Here is a 21,486-nt window from a genome sequence, read left to right on the forward strand (position 1 = left end):
TCACTCTTTCGAAGAGAAGATACATGTATACAACTCTCCTGTGTTCACTTTCAAGTGAATAACTATCGTTCTGATATCATTTTAAAGTGAAGCTAAAGAAACCTGGTATCGGCACTGCTGTGCATCTCCTATGATCTCAATGGTATCAAGGCACGGGTCATAGCCCTTTGCCGCGACAAGGTTTGCCGATACCGGCACTTGTCTTGTCTAGACAGTGACGTCATTCATAGATGACGCCAATCATAAATGACGTTTGTCAAGGGAACTTATGCTTTCAAGTGTTGCTGCTTCCAGTGACAGAAAGGTATAGAGATTGATCATTGTATACAATCAATTTATCATTGTATACACAAATTACACAAACGTCATCTTGTGAGGGACCAAAAAATATTGAAACTCTCGGATGATTTTTTTGTGTGGTATCAACCTCGACCTACGGTCTCGGTTAATACCACAAAAAAATCATCCTCGAGTTTCAATATTTTTCGGTCCCTCACTCGATGACGTTGTGTAATCTCTATGTGTATTCACTCATACACTTTCACTTCCGTTCCGCCGAACACGTTCCACGCGTTGGATTGGCTGCCTTGGAACTCTAGCAGCCAATCAAATGCGTCGACTTAAAACACTCACCAAGAATAGACTCTATCGGTATTCCAAGCTCTCGTAATCTCTCGCAAACTTCAGAGCATAGCAAAGCATGCGGTACAGCGATCTCGTGCGAGCTGCACAAGCCAAGGTTCGAAGTTCTCGCGATGTTCAAAGCATAACAAATAGCGTGTCTCGCGAGAGCTGCTCAGATACCGAATAATATCAACTGATCGATTTATCGTCCTCTTCGTCGATCGAACTTCCCAGCTTGCTGTGGATGTCCGTATTTAGCAGGTATATGACTTATTATGGACCCAAAATACGTGTCCGCGTCCGTAATGCCGAGGTGGCCGTAACGTACAGGTGTTTTACAGTGTAAAGCAGTCCGTGCCGAGACTGACTGTCCGTATTCTGCGAGTGTCCGCTAAGTCCAGTGACCGTATTTGACAGTTTTCACTGTACAGTACAGGGCACCGGTGTGTTTGATATACAGTACAGGGCACCGGTGTGTTTGATATACAGTACAGGGCACCGGTGTGTTTGATATATACAGTACTGGGCACTGGTGTGTTTGATATACAGTACAGGGCACCGGTGTGTTTGATATACAGTACAGGGCACGGTGTGTTTGATATACAGTACAGGGCACCGGTGTGTTTGATATATACAATACTGGGCACTGGTGTGTTTGATATACAGTACAGGGCACTGGTGTGTTTGATATACAGTACGTACTGGGTACCTGTGATGTGAGGTCTCTCCCATGAGAGGACACTTTCCAACAAATAATACTATCTGAAGTCTCTTTGTGTATTTAATTTCTATTTCTATTATTATATACCATTTGGTGCTACATTTAGCATGCAGCAGAAAAAAAGTTAAGCCTGCCACAGTAGACAAAAGCTTGAAACGATGAAAGCTGCTGTCATTTGTGTGTTGCAGGAGAAAGCCGTGTGAACTGTTCAGATCTGATGATTCAGAGAGATATGGTCATGTTCCAACCCCAGCTTACACCCACCCCCTCCCCCCATGTGTCATTTGTGTGTTGCAGGAGAAAGCCGTGTGAACTGTTCAGACCTGATGATTCAGAGAGATATGGTCATGTTCAATTTTGTGTCGTTAATGTTGTGTGTTGCAGGAGTATGCGGTGAACTGTTCAGACCTGACGGTGCAGAGGGTTACGTCATGTTCATTCTGTGTTGTCAGACCTGACGGTGCAGAGGGTTACGTCATGTTCATTCTGTGTTGTCAGACCTGACGGTGCAGAGGGTTACGTCATGTTCATTCTGTGTTGTCAGACCTGACAGTGCAGTGGGTTCCCGCAGTGGGGCACTGCGGTTATGAAATTAAAGGCCCCTCCTGTTTTTGGAACCGCAGGAGCTTTCTAGTTTGCTGTTAGGTAGATTTTTGGTTCCTCTTTCCTGTCATGCTCTCTTTTTCTTCATGAATTCTTTTCTTTTTTCTGCCTTCTTGCTCATTCACCTGTATTTTTTCCAAAAAACTCTTCTCTTGCCGCTTGTCTCGCGATTCATGTATAGTTTAATCTGTTAGTGTTCTGATGTAAGTCCAGCAGTAGATAGGTTAAGCCTATTTTAACATACTGGAAACTGGTAATCTTCCAGTAGGTATTAATTTAGTTTTACTAAAGCCTGCTGGGACACAAGTAATGGGTTAGTGCATTTGTAAACAGGAATCGCTTGACAAGTGGCCCCCTTCATCCCCCCCTTCCTCGTCCTGATATGGCTCTGCGTAGTCGGCTGGACGTTAAGCAACAAATAAACAAACAAACAAAAAAGTGCAGAGGGTTACGTCATGTTCATTCTGTGTTGTGTGTTGCAGGTGTATGCGGTGAACTGTTCAGACCTGACGGTGCAGAGGGTTACGTCATGTTCATTCTGTGTTGTCAGACCTGACGGTGCAGAGGGTTACGTCATGTTCATTCTGTGTTGTCAGACCTGACGGTGCAGAGGGTTACGTCATGTTCATTCTGTGTTGTGTGTTGTAGCAGTATGCGGTGAACTGTTCAGACTTGACAGTGCAGAGGGTTACGTCATGTTCATTCTGTGTTGTGTGTTGTAGGAGTATGCGGTGAACTGTTCAGACCTGACGCTGCAGAGGGTGTGGTCGCACATGGACGTGTTCATTCTGTGTCACTTCTTCGGCTGGGTGACCAAGGCGCTGCTCATCCGACACTACGGCATCCTATGGACCATCAGCGTCATGTGGGAAATCACGGAGGTACAGCTGGGTTTTATTTCATCTGGTAATATTTCACTCACTTGTGTGTCAGAGCCATTAACCAAATGAACATGTACCTGGTACTCCAGGCGACTATCAGCGTCAGATCGTAGATAACTGTGGTAATAATTATGGCACTTTTTCAATTTAAAATGATCTCACTGCACTTTTGTGTAAGAGCCATTAAGATAGATGTAGCAGATAATCCAGGTGGGTGACACCACGTTCTTACCCCTGGAATTGGCCCCCGCTTTTAAGATACCCCCAATTTAAGAGTTCACTCATTTTAAAACCTTGATTTTTCAGATCTTCTGTTCATAAAAACGTCGATAAATTTACCTCCATTTTAGCTTTAAGACTCCCTCCTTTTTAAGACCTGATTTTCTTAGATTTTTAGAAGTCTTAAAAGGGGGTTTCACAGTAGTAGTACATGTCGCATTAATTATCACTGTCATGAAAACCGTGTGACTCCCAGGTAGCCTTCACCCACCTGTTGCCCAACTTTGCCGAGTGCTGGTGGGACACGCTCATCCTGGACGTGCTGCTGTGCAACGGGCTGGGAATCTGGATCGGCATGTGGATCTGTCGCAAGCTGGAGATGCACGACTACCACTGGGAGAGCATCAAGTGGGTTCTCAGGCTGACATGTCGCATACACTATGCTAGACCCTCCCACCCCTCACCTCCGCACGCCCACATTCCCCTAGCCTGCTCCGCCCCTCACGCCCACATTCCCCTAGCCTGCTCCGCCCCTCACGCCAAGGCCCTCCCCTCGCAAGCTGGAGATGCATGACTATCGGAACAGCATCAAGTCAGTTGTCAGCAGCCATACACACGGCATGCACAGGGCCACCCCCTCCCCTTCCCCTCATCGCCACCCCCTCCCCTTCCCCTCATCGCCACCCCCTCCCCTTCCCCTCATCGCCACCCCCTCCCCTTCCCCTCATCGCCACCCCCTCCCCTTCCCCTCATCGCCACCCCCTCCCCTTCCCCTCATCGCCACCCCCTCCCCTTCCCCTCATCGCCAATGCAGTGATGCTGGTTGCTCAGTTGGTAGAGCACTGGACTTGTGGTTCTAGGGTAACGATTCCGAACAAAAGCAAGACTACCACTGGGATAGCATGAAGTCAGTTGTTGGCAGTCTTACACATCACATACACTGGGCCACCTCCCTCACAACTCCCCCCCTCCCAACCCCTCACCCACCCACACACCCTTTCAGCCCCATCCCTTTAGGGTTTGTGTGGGTTGTGAAATAGTCAAGACTGGCATCTAATGGGACAGCATCACGTCACTTGTCAGCAGTCTTACACATCACATACACTAGGCCACCACCCACCCCCAATCCCCCACCCCTCCACCCTTACAAACAACCCCCCACCCACTCACACACCAATTCAGCCCCATCCCTTTTGCTTGTAGTATTCTAGCAGTGATGTTCCTAGGACTGGAGGGCAACAGGACAAAATGTCCTGAATGAAAAAACTAATAGGACATCATGTCCTGACTACAAAAACACAATAGGACATTCAGATCAAGCGAACCAATCATGGCACCTAACCTTTTTAGATGACTGAAAATTACGATGAATAGGCCCTAAAGGCAAATAAAAACTGAACAGTTCTAAATTTATGTTAATATTTTAAATGCAACAGTGTTCAGTAGGGTTACTTTCACACACACAGACACATTCTTCAGAATGTCATAAGTGATCTTTCACACACACTGACACACACACACACAGACATACATGCACACAGACACACAAACACACACCACACCCACACACAAATACACATACACACACATACATACTATGCTTCAGAATTAATGTCACAAGTGACAAGTGATCTTTCACACACTTCAGAATGTCACACGTGATCATTTTCAGTGAGCTTGAACAGGCAGGTTTCACAGTATTGTGTTCAGCAATTTACTATTTACACACTCAAATTCTACAAAATAAATGTTGGCACACAATTCAAAGGACATGTTTTTCCAACAAAGTGAGTTTGTTACAACTAAAAACAGTAAATTTTTTTATAGTCCTGGTCCTTATTTATATCTAAAAACCAGGCGCTTCTTCTTCTTCTTGGCGTTCGCAGAGGTTACACAATCAGTCCAGCACTGGTGATAAATGTTGTCGTTTTCTCCAACTCCTGTCGACTGCCGTATAGTTTGGTCTGCAAGGGAGTTGGTGACGGCCACACTTCTTTTCGTTCCTCATCTAGTAAGGGACATCGCTGTAAGATGTGTTCCGCTGTTTGGTCCTCTTGACCGCAGGCACAGGTTGGTGATGGCGCCAGCTTGAACTTTCGGTTCATGTGAGCATTGAGCCTGTTGTGGCCAGTATGCAGCCTGATGAGGTTGACTTGCTGCTCTCTGGACATTGTGTGGTAGTCATCTCTGTTTGTCCTTGGCCTCATCAATGCCTTGATGATTGTCTTCTGCTCACTAAAGCTGACACTGTTTTCAGGTTGGTCTTCCACGGCTCCTTCTTTTGCCAGCTCATCTGCCCTTTCATTTCCTGGTATCCCACAGTGTGCTGGTATCCACTGGAGGACAACTCTTCTGGTTTGTCTGACCATCTGTAATGCTTTGGCCAGCTGTGGGAGTTTGTCGTTCTCTAGGGCCTGAAGGACTGAAAGGGCGTCTGAGAGGAAGACAACTTGGTAGCAAGGGTCTGCGGAGTCCTGAACGAAGGAGGCGGCCTGCATGAGAGCTTCTGCTTATAGTTTGTGCAGTGTTTGCCAGTGGCAACGCTGGATGTAGCTGTATGTCCCCCAGGGAACTGGATGAGAATGCCTGCACCTCCATTGAGCACGGCGTTAGTTGCTGATCCATTGGTGTATACATGGATCCACGCCTCTTTTGGGTACTGTTCGTCGATCAGGGCTAAGGTGAGTGCCTGTCGAGCTGTGTCATTCTGATCTTCTCCTGAGGTAACATGTGGAACACTTGTGCAGATCTGGATGCCTGGTTTCTCTGTTGCCTTGGGGGTTTCCTCTTCTTCTTGAGTCAGAGGTAGAGTGTTCTGTGGAAGGACTTCCCTGTACTGTCGAGAAAGTTTCTTGCTCTCGTGTACAAAACTGCTCCGTTTAAGCCGGTTCTTGGTGAGGTTGCTCAGTCTGTGCTTCATGGGGTGGTCGGGTAGGCACTTGAGCTTCTCGGCCTGTACCATAGTCTTGGCTTCTCTTCTCTGACAGAGGGGTTGGATGGTGGTAAGCTTCTCCATTTCCTTGATGGGCGTGGATTTCATTGCACCAGTGATGAGTCGGAGGGCCTGGTTTTGCACACGGTCAAGGGTCTGCAGGTTTGTCTTGGCTGAGGTTGACCACGCTGTGGAGCCGTACTCGAGGTGGGGTCTGATTGTTCCCTGGTATACTGTCTTCAGTATCTTCTCGTTCGCTCCCCAGGTGGTACCTGCCAGCTTCCTGAGTATGGCTAGCTTGCGCCGGGCCTTCGTCTCTGCCTGTGCAATGTGTGGTTTCCAGGTCTGCCGCCTGTCAAAGGTGACACCAAGGTACGTTGCTTCTTCATCCTCTCTCAGAGGAGTTCCACCAAGCCTAATGGTTCCGGCTTTCTGCTTTGGCGACAGTGTGAATAGGGTGGTGGAGGATTTCTCCTTGTTGATGGAGACGCACCAATCTTCTGCCCATGCGTTCAGCCTATCTGCCGCTTGCTGCATTCTGTAGGTGGCAGTACTTGCGTGCTCCTCCTTGCACCAGATCACAAGGTCGTCTGCGTAGAGAGCAGCTTTGATCCCCTTGGGCATCTCAGACACCAGATCGTCGATGAAGAGAAGGAAGAGTGTGGGGGAGAGGACTCCGCCCTGAGGGACGCCATGACGAAGGAGGAACTTCTTGCTTTTGGTCTGGTCGACGTTAACTCTTGCCCTGCGGTTATAGAGGTAAGAGCGAATCCACTGGTACATGTTGCTGGACACGCCTTTCCTCAGCAGTTTTACAAGGAGTCCATCTTTCCAGACCTTGTCAAAGGCCTTCTGAAGATCTATCCAGGTGACGAAGACCAGCTTCTGTTCCTGAAAGGCATCTTCAACTTCTTGCGCCAGGTAAGTGACCTGATCTTCAGTGCTGCGGAACTGTCGGAATCCAGCTTGCTCAGGGGCGAGGAGGTTCCTGGATTCCAGGTACCACCTGAGGCGCTCGTTCACAATTCTCTCCAGGGTCTTCACAACACAGCTGGTGAGGCTGATTGGGCGATAGCTGGTGGCCTTCTTTGGATCCTTCCCTTTTTTTAAGATGGGGATCATGATCGCTTCTCGCCAGAGTTGTGGTAGCGATCCTTCTTGCCAGCTGCTGTTGAAGACCTCGAGTAGCTTGTTCTCTGCTGCACTACCAAGGTGGGTTAGCATCTCGTTGGTGATGCCGTCTGGGCCAGGGGACTTCTTCGCCTTTGACTTTTTCAGAGCTGAGTGCAGCTCGTGGAGTGTGAGTGGTTGACTCATGGCGTCCACTGTCGACTGTCTGGCAGGTCTCTCTCTTTTCTCTCTTCTTGCTTCTCTCTGTTTCTCGGGGCTAACATGGAGGTTGCTCTCAGCTGCATAGCTTTCAGCAAATTGGTTGGCAGCATGCTTTCCAGTTAGCACCTTCCCGTTCTCTTCTAATGTGATCTTTCCTCTGCTGGTGTTCTCATCATTCAACTGCTTGGTGAGCCTCCAGAGCTTTCTGCCATCCTTCTCAAGGTTCAGAGAGCTTGTTTTCTCTTGCCAGCTTCTCCGTCTTGCCTGTAGCTTCTTTTTGAGAAATTTGGCTTTGGCTTCCTGGAGGCGGATGTTGTTGTTTTGTGACGGGTTGACTTCTGCTTTCCTTCTGGCGTCTGCCAGATCATCATCCAGTTCCTGCAATTCATTGCTCCAGTAGGGCTTATAGTCTCTCCTGGCACCCCTGGGAATGGACTCACGCGCTGCTCTGAGGATGCTCATGTTGAAGTCCTTCGCCACCATGTTGATGTCTCGACCCTCGACTCTGATGTCTTTGGTGAGTTCGCTGGTGCGGTGTCTAAAGAGGAACCAGTTCGCTCTTTTGTAGTTCCACCGTGGGAAGGAAGCTTCAGTGCAGGACTCCATGCCCAGGGTCAAAAAGACTGGCCGATGGTCACTTCCACCTAGCTGTTCTCCGACCTCTCTGCTGGTTAGCTGGTGCATGTCTTCCGTGCAGAAAGCTAGGTCAGGAGTTGATGTAGTGTGCCATCTTCTGGAGTAGAATGTAGGGCAGTCAAAGGGACTGTTCAAAAGGATGAGACCTTTGTCGTCCTGCCAGTTCTCCACCTCTTCTCCTCTCCGATCCAGGTGGTCATATCCCCAACTCTGTGAATGACTGTTGAAGTCACCCACCACGATGAAGTTGGAGGCCTTTGCAGGGATCGTGTCAAGGGCGAGGTGTCTATCATTGGGGCAGTAGAAGTTGACAAGATGGAATTCTGATGTCTTCGTCTGGATTCGAATCACCTGATATTCGGAGTCCTCCATGTGCGTTTCTATCAAACAGGCATTGATGTTGTTCCTGATGAGGGTCAGGATTCCTCCTTTGCTTCGGTCTGTTCTGTCGGACCTAAGGCATTGGTAGCCTCTCACTTTGAAGGACTTTTGGGGTGTCAGGTGCGTCTCCTGAATACAGCAGATGTTGATGTTCTTCTCATGCAGGATATGCTCCAACTCTGTCTTCTTGTTCAGGATACTTTCTGCGTTCCAGTGCATGACCTGAAAAGGTCGCTGCTGACTGGGTTTCTTCCTGGTTGTGGTGGTGCCAGTCACTTTCCTCCCGCGTCCCCTGGCGTGACAAGACGGACGGGAGGGACCTCCAGTAGTTGGGGCTGGGTCCCTTTGAGGCATGGGACCCGACGCTGCTCCACCCTGGGGGGTCCTCAATGGGCGAGCGCCATTTCCATCTGTGCTGGTTGATTGTGTCATCATTTGCGTAAGTGCGTGTACCCGTGGTTTGTTAGAATGCGCCGTGCGGCCCGGGTCCTCCGTCTTCAGCATTCGGGGTTTTCTGTCGGGGTTACCTCACCCTTAGCTCATGGCCCGTACGTCCTACCCTGAGAGCACAGGGGGGAGGATTTTCCGGGATCCCACCCGGAGCCAGTTTGGTCCGCGGCCGCAAGCGGCTGATCTCCATATCTGAAGACCGTTCCCCTATCCGCCACCCGGGGACGCGCTGGGTTGGGGGTGGTCGCCCCACTGAAAATCCCACACTGGGTTAAGAAAGATCAGCCTGTCCCAGAAACCAGGCGCAAAGCGGCATACCCTGAAAACGCAAAAAAAGCAATACGGTCATCCTATGCATGCATATAGCTCATATAGCCAAAACCGTTGAAGATAGAAAGACATTTATTGAACAAAAAATATGCCCCACATCATTCTTAACAAGTTTTGTTCTTGTATGTACATCAAAATATTGATTCTCAAATGAATGGTTTGAAAAAATACGACTTCCGGCAGACCTAGACCGTTTTGAAGGAAAAAACCGTCTTTTTTTTCAAACCATTCCATGGCCATCAATATTTTCATATACATGTAAGACCAAAACGTGTTAAGACTGGTGTTGTGCATCTAGTTTGTTCAATAAATGTCTTTCTATCTTCAATGGTTTTGGCTAGATGAGGTAACAAGAGAAGGATATGGGCATTGGAATTACGTCAACATTTCGAGCATTGTCACAGATGAAACATTTACTGCAGGGTGCTCCTGATTAACAAACCGAGCAAAACTGAAAATTATTGAAGAGAAGACATGTCTGAACAGTTTATAAAGAGACAAGTTTGCAATCATTTGTAAACACCATTATTGTATGGAGGAGTAACTGTTCCCCTACCCCCTAAGAAGGTATTTCTGTCCGTCAACCACGTGAGCGATCGCCACAAATCGAGGCATCACTCGCATTTCAGTTTGGACACACCGGCTGATTGCAAATGCACAGTACGTGTTTCGACACTGAAACGTGACGATTGAGCGTCAAAATAGTTTCTTAAAACAGTCGAAAATAGAGTTAAATGTGACTTTAACACTCAGTGGCGATCGCTAGAGTGGCGATTGTTACTAGACGGACACTAGAAAACCTCAGAAAATGTAATTACTTTGCGATTTTTTTAACTGAAAAACTGTTGCGGTCTTTTTCTGTCGAGCGCGAGCGTCAACGTAAAACAACGTGAGGTCACTTCCTCCCCAAACGGTTAGTTTTTGAATGAAAAGAAAAATGTGGCGATCGTTACATTGTTTAGACGGACAGGATCGCAACTTTGAAACTCGGGTCACCGTGCCTCGATCAAGGGCAAATTGACCTCGGCAACATTATAACTCACTTCAAGGGTGCACAAACTTGTATTTACAGTATACAAAATTAGGTAAACTTGTGTTTTTGTCCTGTGAAATCACAATTAGTTTCGATGCTCTTGATATCGCTATGCGGACGGACAGATCCGAATCCCCATACATTTTTTTTGCGGAGCTAGTATAAGTTAGAATTTGTGTTATGGATATCGATTGTTGTTGAAAAACAATCATTTCAGTGTGTTCTGGCACTCTCAACCACCACAGCATTGATACTTGTGCATGTGTGTGTTGGAATTTAGTTCTTTGTTTAGTGATGCTGTGGCAAAAGTAAATTCATCCGTCCGTATTTTGACGATCGCCACCATTCACACGCACATAAATAAACACATTATAAAAAATTTCAACTTTTATTTTCAAAAAAGTATTTAAACAACAACTAGTTTGCATGTTAATACAACAAATACAGCAGATTCTCACAGATATGGATTTAAAAGACTAAGCAAATCTGAGACTATCAAAATGGCCTAATACCATGAAACCTGCCCACAGCTTTCTATCATTCTTTAACTTCGATCTGCAAACATGAAACAATGTCAAAAAGGTATTGATCATCCCTCTCCTTCTCCCCCTCTATCTTCTGCTTCAACAACATGTTCTGTGTCTCAGTGAGCAGGCGGTTTCTCTTCGCGGTCAAGATATTGTTCTGGGCACTGAAGCCTCTTTCCACATCAGCTGTATGGACTGGCAAGACGAGTGCGATTTCTGGTCGCCCCTACTTTCGTTTCTTGCGCCTCTTCCTGCGTCTCTTCCTGAGGTTGTAGATCTATTGGCTCACCTTCTGAGGCTTCAGTCTCCGACGGGGCCGAAGGCCCTGCAACTTGACTGTCCGTGTCGTCCTTTTTTTTTTAACAAAGCCACTCAAAAGTGTCTGCCCTTTTCCCACGCAAACCTTTTTCTTCGGCGGCATCTTTGCAGAAATGTGGCGGCGGAAGTAAAGTGTCGCTGTCAAAAGTAGCGAGAGTTGTGGCTCTTGTAATATTGTTCGGTCGAGAGTTGCGTCCCTTGTGTTATTGTTCGACCGAGAGTGAAAATTGAAGTTCAAGTAGGCCCCGATTCGAACTCGTTTTAACGGGGTTTGATACTTCAGTTTGTACAAATTCTTCTTGCAGTGACCGCTCTAGACGTAATACTATCGGACAATGACCGCTGACTTCGCGATCGGATCGGACATTTGACGGGACAGAGGTGTTTGCAATCGATCATTTTACAACCTAAATCGGTCTATGACCGATGACCGACGCCTCGGAACATCACTGATTCTAGCGAACTTTTGTATTTCTACCAGCACTACAAAATTGTAGTTTCAATCCTTAACTGCTTTACTAGCTGTTGGAACAATGAATGCTTTTTTGTGGCTGAAGGCTCTAAAGTGTTTTATTCATTGACCATTAGTGACGTTATGGCTGTGATGAACTGTTGCTAGACACACACACTCTGAAGTGTTTTATTGACCATTAGTGACGTTATGGCTGTGATGTACTGTTGCTAAACACACACACACTCTGAAGTGTTTTATTGACCATTAGTGACGTTATGGCTGTGATGAACTGTTGCTAGACACACACACTCTGAAGTGTTTTATTGACCATTAGTGACGTTATGGCTGTGATGTACTGTTGCTAGACACACACACTCTGAAGTGTTTTATTGACCATTAGTGACGTTATGGCTGTGATGTACTGTTGCTAGACACACACACTCTGAAGTGTTTTATTGACCATTTGTGACGTTATGGCTGTGATGTACTGTTGCTAGACACACACACTCTGAAGTGTTTCATTGACCATTAGTGACGTTATGGCTGTGATGTACTGTTGCTAGACACACACACTCTGAAGTGTTTCATTGACCATTAGTGACGTTATGGCTGTGATGTACTGTTGCTAGACACACACACTCTGAAGTGTTTTATTGACCATTAGTGACGTTATGGCTGTGATGAACTGTTGCTAGACACACACACTCTGAAGTGTTTTATTGACCATTAGTGACGTTATGGCTGTGATGTACTGTTGCTAGACACACACATTCTGAAGTGTTTTATTGACCATTAGTGACGTTATGGCTGTGATGTACTGTTGCTAGACACACACATTCTGAAGTGTTTTATTGACCATTAGTGACGTTATGGCTGTGATGTACTGTTGCTAGACACACACACTCTGAAGTGTTTCATTGACCATTAGTGACGTTATGGCTGTGATGAACTGTTGCTAGACACACACACTCTGAAGTGTTTTATTGACCATTAGTGACGTTATGGCTGTGATGTACTGTTGCTAAACACACACACTCTGAAGTGTTTTATTCATTGACCATTAGTGACGTTATGGCTGTGATGTACTGTTGCTAGACACACACACTCTGAAGTGTTTTATTGACCATTAGTGACGTTATGGCTGTGATGTACTGTTGCTAGACACACACACTCTGAAGTGTTTTATTGACCATTTGTGACGTTATGGCTTTGATGAACTGTTGCTAGACACACACACTCTGAAGTGTTTTATTGACCATTAGTGACGTTATGGCTGTGATGTACTGTTGCTAGACACACACACTCTGAAGTGTTTTATTGACCATTAGTGACGTTATGGCTGTGATGAACTGTTGCTAGACTCACACACTCTGAAGTGTTTTATTCATTGACCATTAGTGACGTTATGGCTGTGATGAACTGTTGCTAGACACACACACTCTGAAGTGTTTTATTGACCATTAGTGACGTTATGGCTGTGATGTACTGTTGCTAGACACACACACTCTGAAGTGTTTTATTGACCATTAGTGACGTTATGGCTGTGATGTACTGTTGCTAAACACACACACTCTGAAGTGTTTTATTCATTGACCATTAGTGACGTTATGGCTGTGATGTACTGTTGCTAGACACACACACTCTGAAGTGTTTCATTGACCATTAGTGACGTTATGGCTGTGATGTACTGTTGCTAGACACACACACTCTGAAAGTAACTCAGTCGGGTTCGTATGGGTTGTGAAAGGGGAAATACTCTTGCTAATTTAGTGAGGCAAGCTTTTCATGTGTGTTCCTTGTCCACCTGTTTGCGACACACCCCTCGCTCGTGATTGGCCTATAATGTCACATGCCCCTTGTCCACCTGTTTGCGACACACCCCTCGCTAGTGACTGGCCTATAATGTCACATGCCCCTTGTCCACCTGTTTGCGACACACCCCTCGCTAGTGACTGGCCTATAATGTCACATGCCCCTTGTCCACCTGTTTGCGACACACCCCTCGCTCGTGATTGGCCTATAATGTCACGTGCCCCTTGTCCACCTGTTTGCGACACACCCCTCGCTAGTGACTGGCCTATAATGTCACGTGCCCCTTGTCCACCTGTTTGCGACACACCCCTCGCTAGTGACTGGCCTATAATGTCACGTGGGAACGCTTGAATCAATAAAGCAAGAGTGTTCACCCTTTCACAACCCACACAAATCCAACCTAATTTTTTCCAAACATGGTCTATTGGGAGGTTGGAGTTGTAAGGTTAAAACTGTGTGTACCTATAATGTCATGTGGGAAAGTTTGAATCAATAAATCAAGAGTGTTCATCCTTTCACAACCCACACAAATCCAACCTAGTTTGTTTCCAAACATGGTCTATTGGGAGGTTGGAGTTGTATTCAGGTTAAAAGCTGTGTGTACCTGAAATGCCTGACGTGTGATCTTCTTTTCCCAGAGACATCCACACGGCCACAGGCAAGCTACGCAGAGCTGTGCTGCAGTTCACTCCCATCAGGTGAGTGTTCTGGGGTTGGTTGCTTAGTATTGTATATTGTCTCTTCAGCAGTGAATGCTATTCCAGACCGGTGTTCCGGGGGCTTTTCGCCAATTTATTTTTACTTCTATTTTGTTTACAAATATGTGCACACTTTTTCTTTGTATATATTTTTTTTACAAGCATGCACAAATAAACACAGAAGGCACACAGACACAGGTGCAGAGACACATCGACAGAGTGACAGTCACAAATGCATCCATGCATGTGCGCGCACACATACAATCTTGCTCTCTCTCTCTCTCTCTCTCTCTCTCTCTCTCTCTCTCTCTCTCGAGAGAGAGAGAGAGAGAGAGAGAGAGAGAGAGAGAGAGAAAAGGTGGAAAGAAGACGCTAAGTGCAAGGGGAGACGACTACGTCCTGACATATGACTGCGAAACAGCACAGACATCATCATACCGACAAGAGGAGGAAACGCCCCCGTGTGTCCGGCGCCTGGCCCAAGTCGACCGCAACGCCTTTCAAGAAGAAATCGACCACATAACTGCTGACCTTCATGTTGTGTCGACACTGGTACAGTGCTACCTCCGTGCCATGCCAGACTGACTCTTCTAACTAAACTGCAGGCAGTGTTGCAAAATGCCATAACAAAAACCGTGAACTGTCATTTCCTGACTTAGCATCTGAGTCAGACGCGTCAAGAACGATGCATTATTCTGTTTTCTTCTCAAGAAAATCGCGGAGTTCGACTACCCCCTACCCCCTCCCTCCCCCTTTGAAATTGTGTGCTCTCTCTCTCTCTCTCTCTCTCTCTCTCTCTCTCTCTCTCTCTCTCTCTCTCTCTCTCTCTACTCTCTCTACTCTCTCTCTCTCTCTCTCTCTCTCTCTCTCTCTCTCTCTACTCTCTTAAACCCACACACACACAAGCACACAGGAACACACATACACTCGTGCATTCACGCATGCATGCATGCACCTATGCGCTCACAATCACAATTCAATTTAGGCATCTCAGTTCCTCTGAGGATGAATACTTGCAGGAGAGAGGTGAGGTCAAGACTTAGCCGGTTCATGCCTACTTTGATTGCAGCTGGTTCATGCCTACTTTGATTGCAGCTGGTTCATGCCTACTTTGATTGCAGCTGGTTCATGCCTACTTTGATTGCAGCTGGTTCATGCCTACTTTGATTGCAGCTGGTTCATGCCTACTTTGATTGCAGCTGGTTTATGCCTACTTTGATTGCAGCTGGTTCATGCCTACTTTGATTGCAGCTGGTTATGCCTACTTTGATTGCAGCTGCAGACCTGTTTACCCTTACGATTTTGGCGTAATTTATTACGATTTTCTGCAAAAAATACGCCATTCCGCTATCCGTGTCAAGACTACGATTTTCATAAATGATAAAAATGTTAAAAAAAAAATAAAAAAATAAAAATATTTTTTATTAATTCACATGTTTGGCATTGTTTTTTTCAATGGCAAAATGGGGTGAAAAAGCACAGGACTGACCAGAGATCATGTCTGTCTGATGAGACGCTGGAGAGCCTTATTCTAGTGGTGAAGTCTCGCCCTCACTCATTCGGCAAGCGCAAGTACAGTAGAGAAGCGCTTGACACACTGAAAAAGGCCTACTACGAGCAAAAGAAAAAGAATCAGTGATGCATGTGCTTTTGATGTGATCTTCTTTGAAATTATGATGACTACAAAAACTGACTGATGTGTTTTGTTTGTGAATGATGGATATATGTGCATGATTGCGTTTCGCAGACACAGTTGTCATGTGCGTTGTAATTGGCGACGAATGCTGGATGATTACTATTTTTGTGCCAGGATTACTATTTTGGGGGCTGCACAGAGCATTACTCCAAAACACTTATGGGAGTAAACAGGTCTGCAGCTGGTTCATGCCTACTTTGATTGCAGCTGGTTCATGCCTACTTTGATTGCAGCTGGTTCATGCCTACTTTGATTGCAGCTGGTTCATGCCTACTTTGATTGCAGCTGGAATGCAATGACTTGGTGTCCCCTGGCAGGGTTGGTGAGGTCATTAAGAGACACTTGTTGGATTCGGGGCACATTTAGCCTCTTGTCACCCTCCTGTTATAGCATACGTCTGGTCCGAATGGACACTTGTTGAATCGCGGCACATTTAGCCTCTTATCACACTCCTGTTATAGCATACGCCTGGTCCAAATGGACACTTGTTGAAATCGCGGGAAATTTAGCCTCTGTCCCACGCCTGTTATAGCATACGTCTGGTCCAAATGGACACTTGTTGAAATCGCGGGACATTTAGCCTCTTGTCACACTCCTGTTATAGCATACGTCTGGTCCAAATGGACACTTGTTGAAATCGTGGGACATTTAGCCTCTTGTCACACTCCTGTTATAGCATACGTCTGGTCCAAATGGACACTTGTTGAAATCGCGGGACATTTAGCCTCTTGTCACACTCCTGTTATAGCATACGTCTGGTCCAAATGGACACTTGTTGAAATCGTGGGACATTTAGCCTCTTGTCACCCTCCTGTTATAGCATACGTCTGGTCCAAATGGACACTTGTTGAAATCGCGGCACATTTAGCCTCTTATCACACTCCTGTTATAGCATACGCCTGGTCCAAATGGACACTTGTTGAAATCGCGGGAAATTTAGCCTCTGTCCCACGCCTGTTATAGCATACGTCTGGTCCAAATAAACATTGTTTGATCCTTTTAAGAATCAGAGAAGAGTAGCAAAACACAAATAATAGTGTGGTTGCTTGTTCAAAAACTTTCTTTTCTTCTTTTTTTTTAGGGGGGGGGGGGGGGGGGGAAGTAACGTTACCTTTTCAAAATTTTTTGGTAAAAGAAAAAAGGTTCACTTGTTCTTTTTTTGCATCGTAAATTGAATTTTGACTTTGAAGAGAATTAAGCCGCTTGGACTTGATGTTTCCTTGGAATGGTCAGAATGGGTCTCAGCGGTCTTGTGGATAAAGTATGTTGGGTTTGCCTTGAGGGGAACATGAGTATGAAGTGCAAAGTTGATTTGTGTCACACAACAGGATAAAATCTGTTGGTTTTGCCTTGAGGGAAACATTAGTAGAAAGTCCAAAGTTGATTTGTGTCACACAACAGGATAAAATTTGTTGGGTTGTCCGTGAGGGAAACATGAGTATGAAGTTGAATTTTGTCACGCAACAGGGTAGAATATTTCCTTGCTACAACCTGACTTTTTCACAAGTGTCCTATTTTGAATTCTCTGAGTATTATTTTGGGTTTTACCCAACAGTTGGTGTTTTCATTCGTTATTGTTATGTTTCATTCGCCATCCTGTTCATTTTCTACATTTGTGGACATTTTGCTTGTTTTGTGAAGTTTGAATTTCAAATCAGGATGAAATTTATCATACCAAGCTTAGCTTGGAGAAGAGAAAATGTGGTGATTTGAAAATTGAAAACTCCCAACAATTTATTCAGTATAAATGTTTCTCACTCTGCTGTAAGCCAGCTGACTGGTAGTATGACTGTTCAGTTTACAATGTGATTTTATAAACCTGAATGGTTTCTACAGGCTGAAAAAATTATTTAAAGCCAAAGCCTTCCGTCTCTGAGAAAGATTACAAGTTGATTCAAAGTTTTGGGCTTAAAGTCCAAAGCTAACTCCAGAAAAGCATATTGTGTTAAACTTAATGCTTTTGAAGTAACTGGCGTCGAATAAGTTTATGTACAAATGTGCACAGCTGAAGAACGATGGTTGACAAGTGTCATTTCACAGAATTTATTTGATAAATTAGGTAGCTAGGGTAAGTTAAGAGTCTACGTTTTCCTGAGTTTCGGTCCTTGCAATTAGTCGATTTCTGGAAATAACTGTTGGCTGTGGAAGAGTTGCGCCCCTTGAAGAGTTGCGCCCCTTGAAGAGTTGCGCCCCTTTAAAACAGTGAGGCAAACACATGAGGCCAATGATCAGTGCAGGAAGACAATGATGGCTGCAGTGAATAACCAACATAGTGAGCTCCGATCAACATAGTGAGCTCCGATCAACATAGTGAGCTCCGATCAACATAGTGAGCTCCGATCAACATAGTGAGCTCCGATCAACATAGTGAGCTCTGATCAACATAGTGAGCTCCGATCAACATAGTGAGCTCCGATCAACATAGTGAGCTCCGATCAACATAGTGAGCTCCGATCAACATAGTGAGCTCCGATCAACATAGTGAGCTCCGATCAACATAGTGAGCTCCGATCAACATAGTGAGCTCCGATCAACATAGTGAGCTTCGATCAACATAGTGAGCTCTGATCAACATAGTGAGCTCCGATCAACATAGTGAGCTCCGATCAACATAGTGAGCTCCGATCAACATAGTGAGCTCCGATCAACATAGTGAGCTCCGATCAACATAGTGAGCTCCGATCAACATAGTGAGCTCCCAAGAGCATATTTTCAAGAGAACAGGGCTTTTCACAGAGGTGATACTGCATTCAAATTAACATGCACATTCGAGGTCACTGTATTTTCCGTGACGCTATGATGGCTTGCCTCTACTGATCTGTGCTTTGCTTACTGTTTGAAAAAGGTGTGACTCTTTCACACCCGATACAAAACACAGCTGGGAGAGGTTTTTCTCAACGTTGTGGACCCCAAGTGTGCTAACTCCAAGCATTCAGTGCAATGTGCATTATGTAGATGTTATTCTTCTTCTTGTCGATCACCTGTATGTAGATGTTTACACTGTGTGTTACAGCTGGATGTCAGTGCAGTGGTGGCACCCTCACTCCACCTTCTCTCGCGTCCTGGCGTGCTGGTTGATGATTGTCGTCTGGCAGGTATGTACCTTGCCAACTGTTACACTGGAACTCCCCCCCAACCCCCCCTTCAAGCTCCTCCACCCCCCCCCCCCCCCCCAATCCGATTTTGAAGTCTTAACATGGGGGTTTCACTGTACTGATTGTTATTATCTGTGCATTGATGAAAACTGTTTTATTATCTGTGCATTGATGAAAACTGTTTTATTATCTGTGCATTGATGAAAACTGTTTTATTATCTGTGCATTGATGAAAACTGTTTTATTATCTGTGCATTGATGAAAACTGTTTTATTATCTGTGCATTGATGAAAACTGTTTTATTATCTGTGCATTGATGAAAACTGTTTTATTATCTGTGCATTGATGAAAACTGTTTTATTATCTGTGCATTGATGAAAACTGTTTTATTATCTGTGCATTGATGAAAACTGTTTTATTATCTGTGCATTGATGAAAACTGTTTGATGGCGTGACAATATGTCAATGGCAACATTCACCATCTTTGAACCTAGAATATGGCTGCCTCAATGGCTGGTTAAAAAAGTGGTAATACGCGCAGATGCAAAAGTCTGCAAGATAGGAGAAATAGCAGGGTCACAAATGCAAAAGACATTTATGTATGCTTTCCCTCTTCATGGTAGAAGGTAGGTTTAATTGGAACTTCATGAACATACGTTCTCTCTCATGGCACGCCCAGGGATGGCCAAATCTTAACAAAATTAACTCGCCAGAAGGGCGAGTAACTTCATAATAGTCACTAGCCCGCCAGAAATGTCACTAGCCGCGTATATCTACTGAACACAAAAATGTTCATTCCATACTTTCATAATAGATTAATAACATCCTGAAGAAGGCAGTTTGCCAAAATATTGAAAAATAAAAATCAAACCTGGTTACTGATGTGTCCACTTTTGTTCAAAAATTATGACTGTCAGATTTCTTTGCACAATTGATATAGCGGTGATATGACAGACAACTAAAATGTGGTCAGCGATGAATAGGCCTTCCATAGGCCTTGTCTCACTATTTTGCAATGTTGTTCATGCAAGTTGCTCATCTGCAGTGTTTATATGACTTTGAACGCCGATAGTGCAACCACAAGTTTTGCACTTGACCAGTTTTCATTGGCCAGCCGGGCAAACGGCAAGATGGTTTCTACTAGCTCGGCGGATTTTTTACTCGCCCCTGGCGACCAGGCAAACAATTTGGCCATCCCTGCACTCCCACTGTTCTTATAATGTGGGTGTGGGTGTGGGTGTGGGTGCACACTTGCGTGCGTGCATGTATGAATGCATCCGGAAGGTGCAGGCATGTCAATATTACAAGTGATATATCATTGTTTTGTGTTACTTTTCAGTTATCTGAGCTGAACACGTTTTTCCTGAAGCAGATATTCTTCGTCCCTCCGCCGCATATTCTCAACCTTCTGCGTCTTCTTCTCATCTGTGTCATCTCTGCTCCTACTATCAGGTACAGTGTGTGTTTCTGTGTGTGGGTGTGTGTGTGTGTTTCTGTGTGTGGGTGTGTGTGCGTGCATGAGTGTGTGTGTGTTTTTGTGCCTCGGTGTTTTTGTGCCTTGGTGTTTTTGTGCCTCGGTGTGTTTGTGCCTCGGTGTGTTTGTGCCTCTGTGTGTGTGGGTGTGTGTGTGTTTCTGTGTGTGGGTGTGTGTGCGTGCGTGAATGTGTGTGTGTTTTTGTGCCTCGGTGTGTTTGTGCCTCGGTGTGTTTGTGCCTCGGTGTGTTTGTGCCTCGGTGTGTGTGGGTGTGTGTGTGTTTCTGTGTGTGGATGTGTGTGCGTGCATGAGTGTGTGTGTTTTTGTGCCTCGGTGTGTTTGTGCCTCGGTGTGTTTGTGCCTCGGTGTGTTTGTGCCTCGGTGTGTGTGGGTGTGTGTGTGTTTCTGTGTGTGGGTGTGTGTGCGTGCATGAGTGTGTGTGTGGTTTTGTGCCTCGGTGTGTTTGTGCCTCGGTGTGTTTGTGTCTCGGTGTGTTTGTGCCTCGGTGTGTTTGTGCCTCGGTGTGTTTGTGCCTCTGTGTGTGTGGGTGAGTGCATACATGTGCTCGTTTACTTAAGGTTTGAAAAAAATGGTAACCATTGCAATCACTCATCACTTTTGTTTCAGATTTTCATAACTTGACATTTTTTCTTTCTCCGTGTGCAGGCAGTACTATGTGTATGTCACAGATCCTCGGTGCAAACGACTTGGAACACAGTGCTGGGTTTTTGTGTGAGTCATGTGTATCTGCTTGCATATGCGTATGTGTGGGTGTGCGCGCGTTTGTGTGTTACTGTGTTTTATATGAATGAGAGAGTAATTTTCAAACATAGAGATAGACTTGAATTCTGTGGAAAAGTAGGACTGTTGGGTGCAAACCAAAGAATGTGATAGAAGCTGTAGGTGTTTTACTGCATATCTGCATCAGTGATAGAAACAGAATGGGGGGGGGGGGGGGGGGGGGGGGTTAGAGATAGATTTGAACTCGCGAGGAAAAGAGAGACTAGTGTGTGTAAAGTGATGAAATCGCCGATGAAAGCTGCTGGGTTTTATTATGTATTTTCCTGTATGTCTGTAAACTATGATAAAGAGAAAAGGAATAACAGAGATTGACTTGAATTCATTAGAAAAAGGACCCAATGGGTCAAAAAGGATGAGTGGAAGCAATGGTATTGCAAGGTGTTTCACTATGTTTGACCCTGTGTCTGCATGAGAGCAAAAGAAATAAATAGACTTGCATGAACTCGGTAGGAAAAGAAGATAACGCCAG

General features: G+C 45.4%; 2 protein-coding genes across 3 annotated transcripts in view; one reads left to right on the top strand and one right to left on the bottom strand.

Annotated features, from left to right (window-relative positions):
- LOC138980528 (uncharacterized) overlaps positions 1–21,486 on the bottom strand; it is a 321,773-nt gene that overhangs the window by 140,966 nt on the left and 159,321 nt on the right. The gene's annotated exons all lie outside the window — the stretch shown is intronic.
- Positions 1–21,486, top strand: part of LOC138980530 (phosphatidylserine synthase 1-like) — a 52,598-nt gene that overhangs the window by 22,636 nt on the left and 8,476 nt on the right. Inside the window, exons 5-10 of the mRNA XM_070353422.1 lie at positions 2,671–2,829; positions 3,305–3,456; positions 13,892–13,951; positions 18,661–18,742; positions 20,082–20,194; positions 20,883–20,948. Coding sequence (XP_070209523.1) covers positions 2,671–2,829; positions 3,305–3,456; positions 13,892–13,951; positions 18,661–18,742; positions 20,082–20,194; positions 20,883–20,948 — 632 coding nt within the window. The remainder of the gene's footprint in view (positions 1–2,670; positions 2,830–3,304; positions 3,457–13,891; positions 13,952–18,660; positions 18,743–20,081; positions 20,195–20,882; positions 20,949–21,486) is intronic.

The sequence above is a fragment of the Littorina saxatilis genome, linkage group LG11, assembly GCF_037325665.1.
Source record: "Littorina saxatilis isolate snail1 linkage group LG11, US_GU_Lsax_2.0, whole genome shotgun sequence".
In the NCBI taxonomy this organism is placed as follows: Eukaryota; Metazoa; Mollusca; class Gastropoda; order Littorinimorpha; family Littorinidae; genus Littorina; species Littorina saxatilis.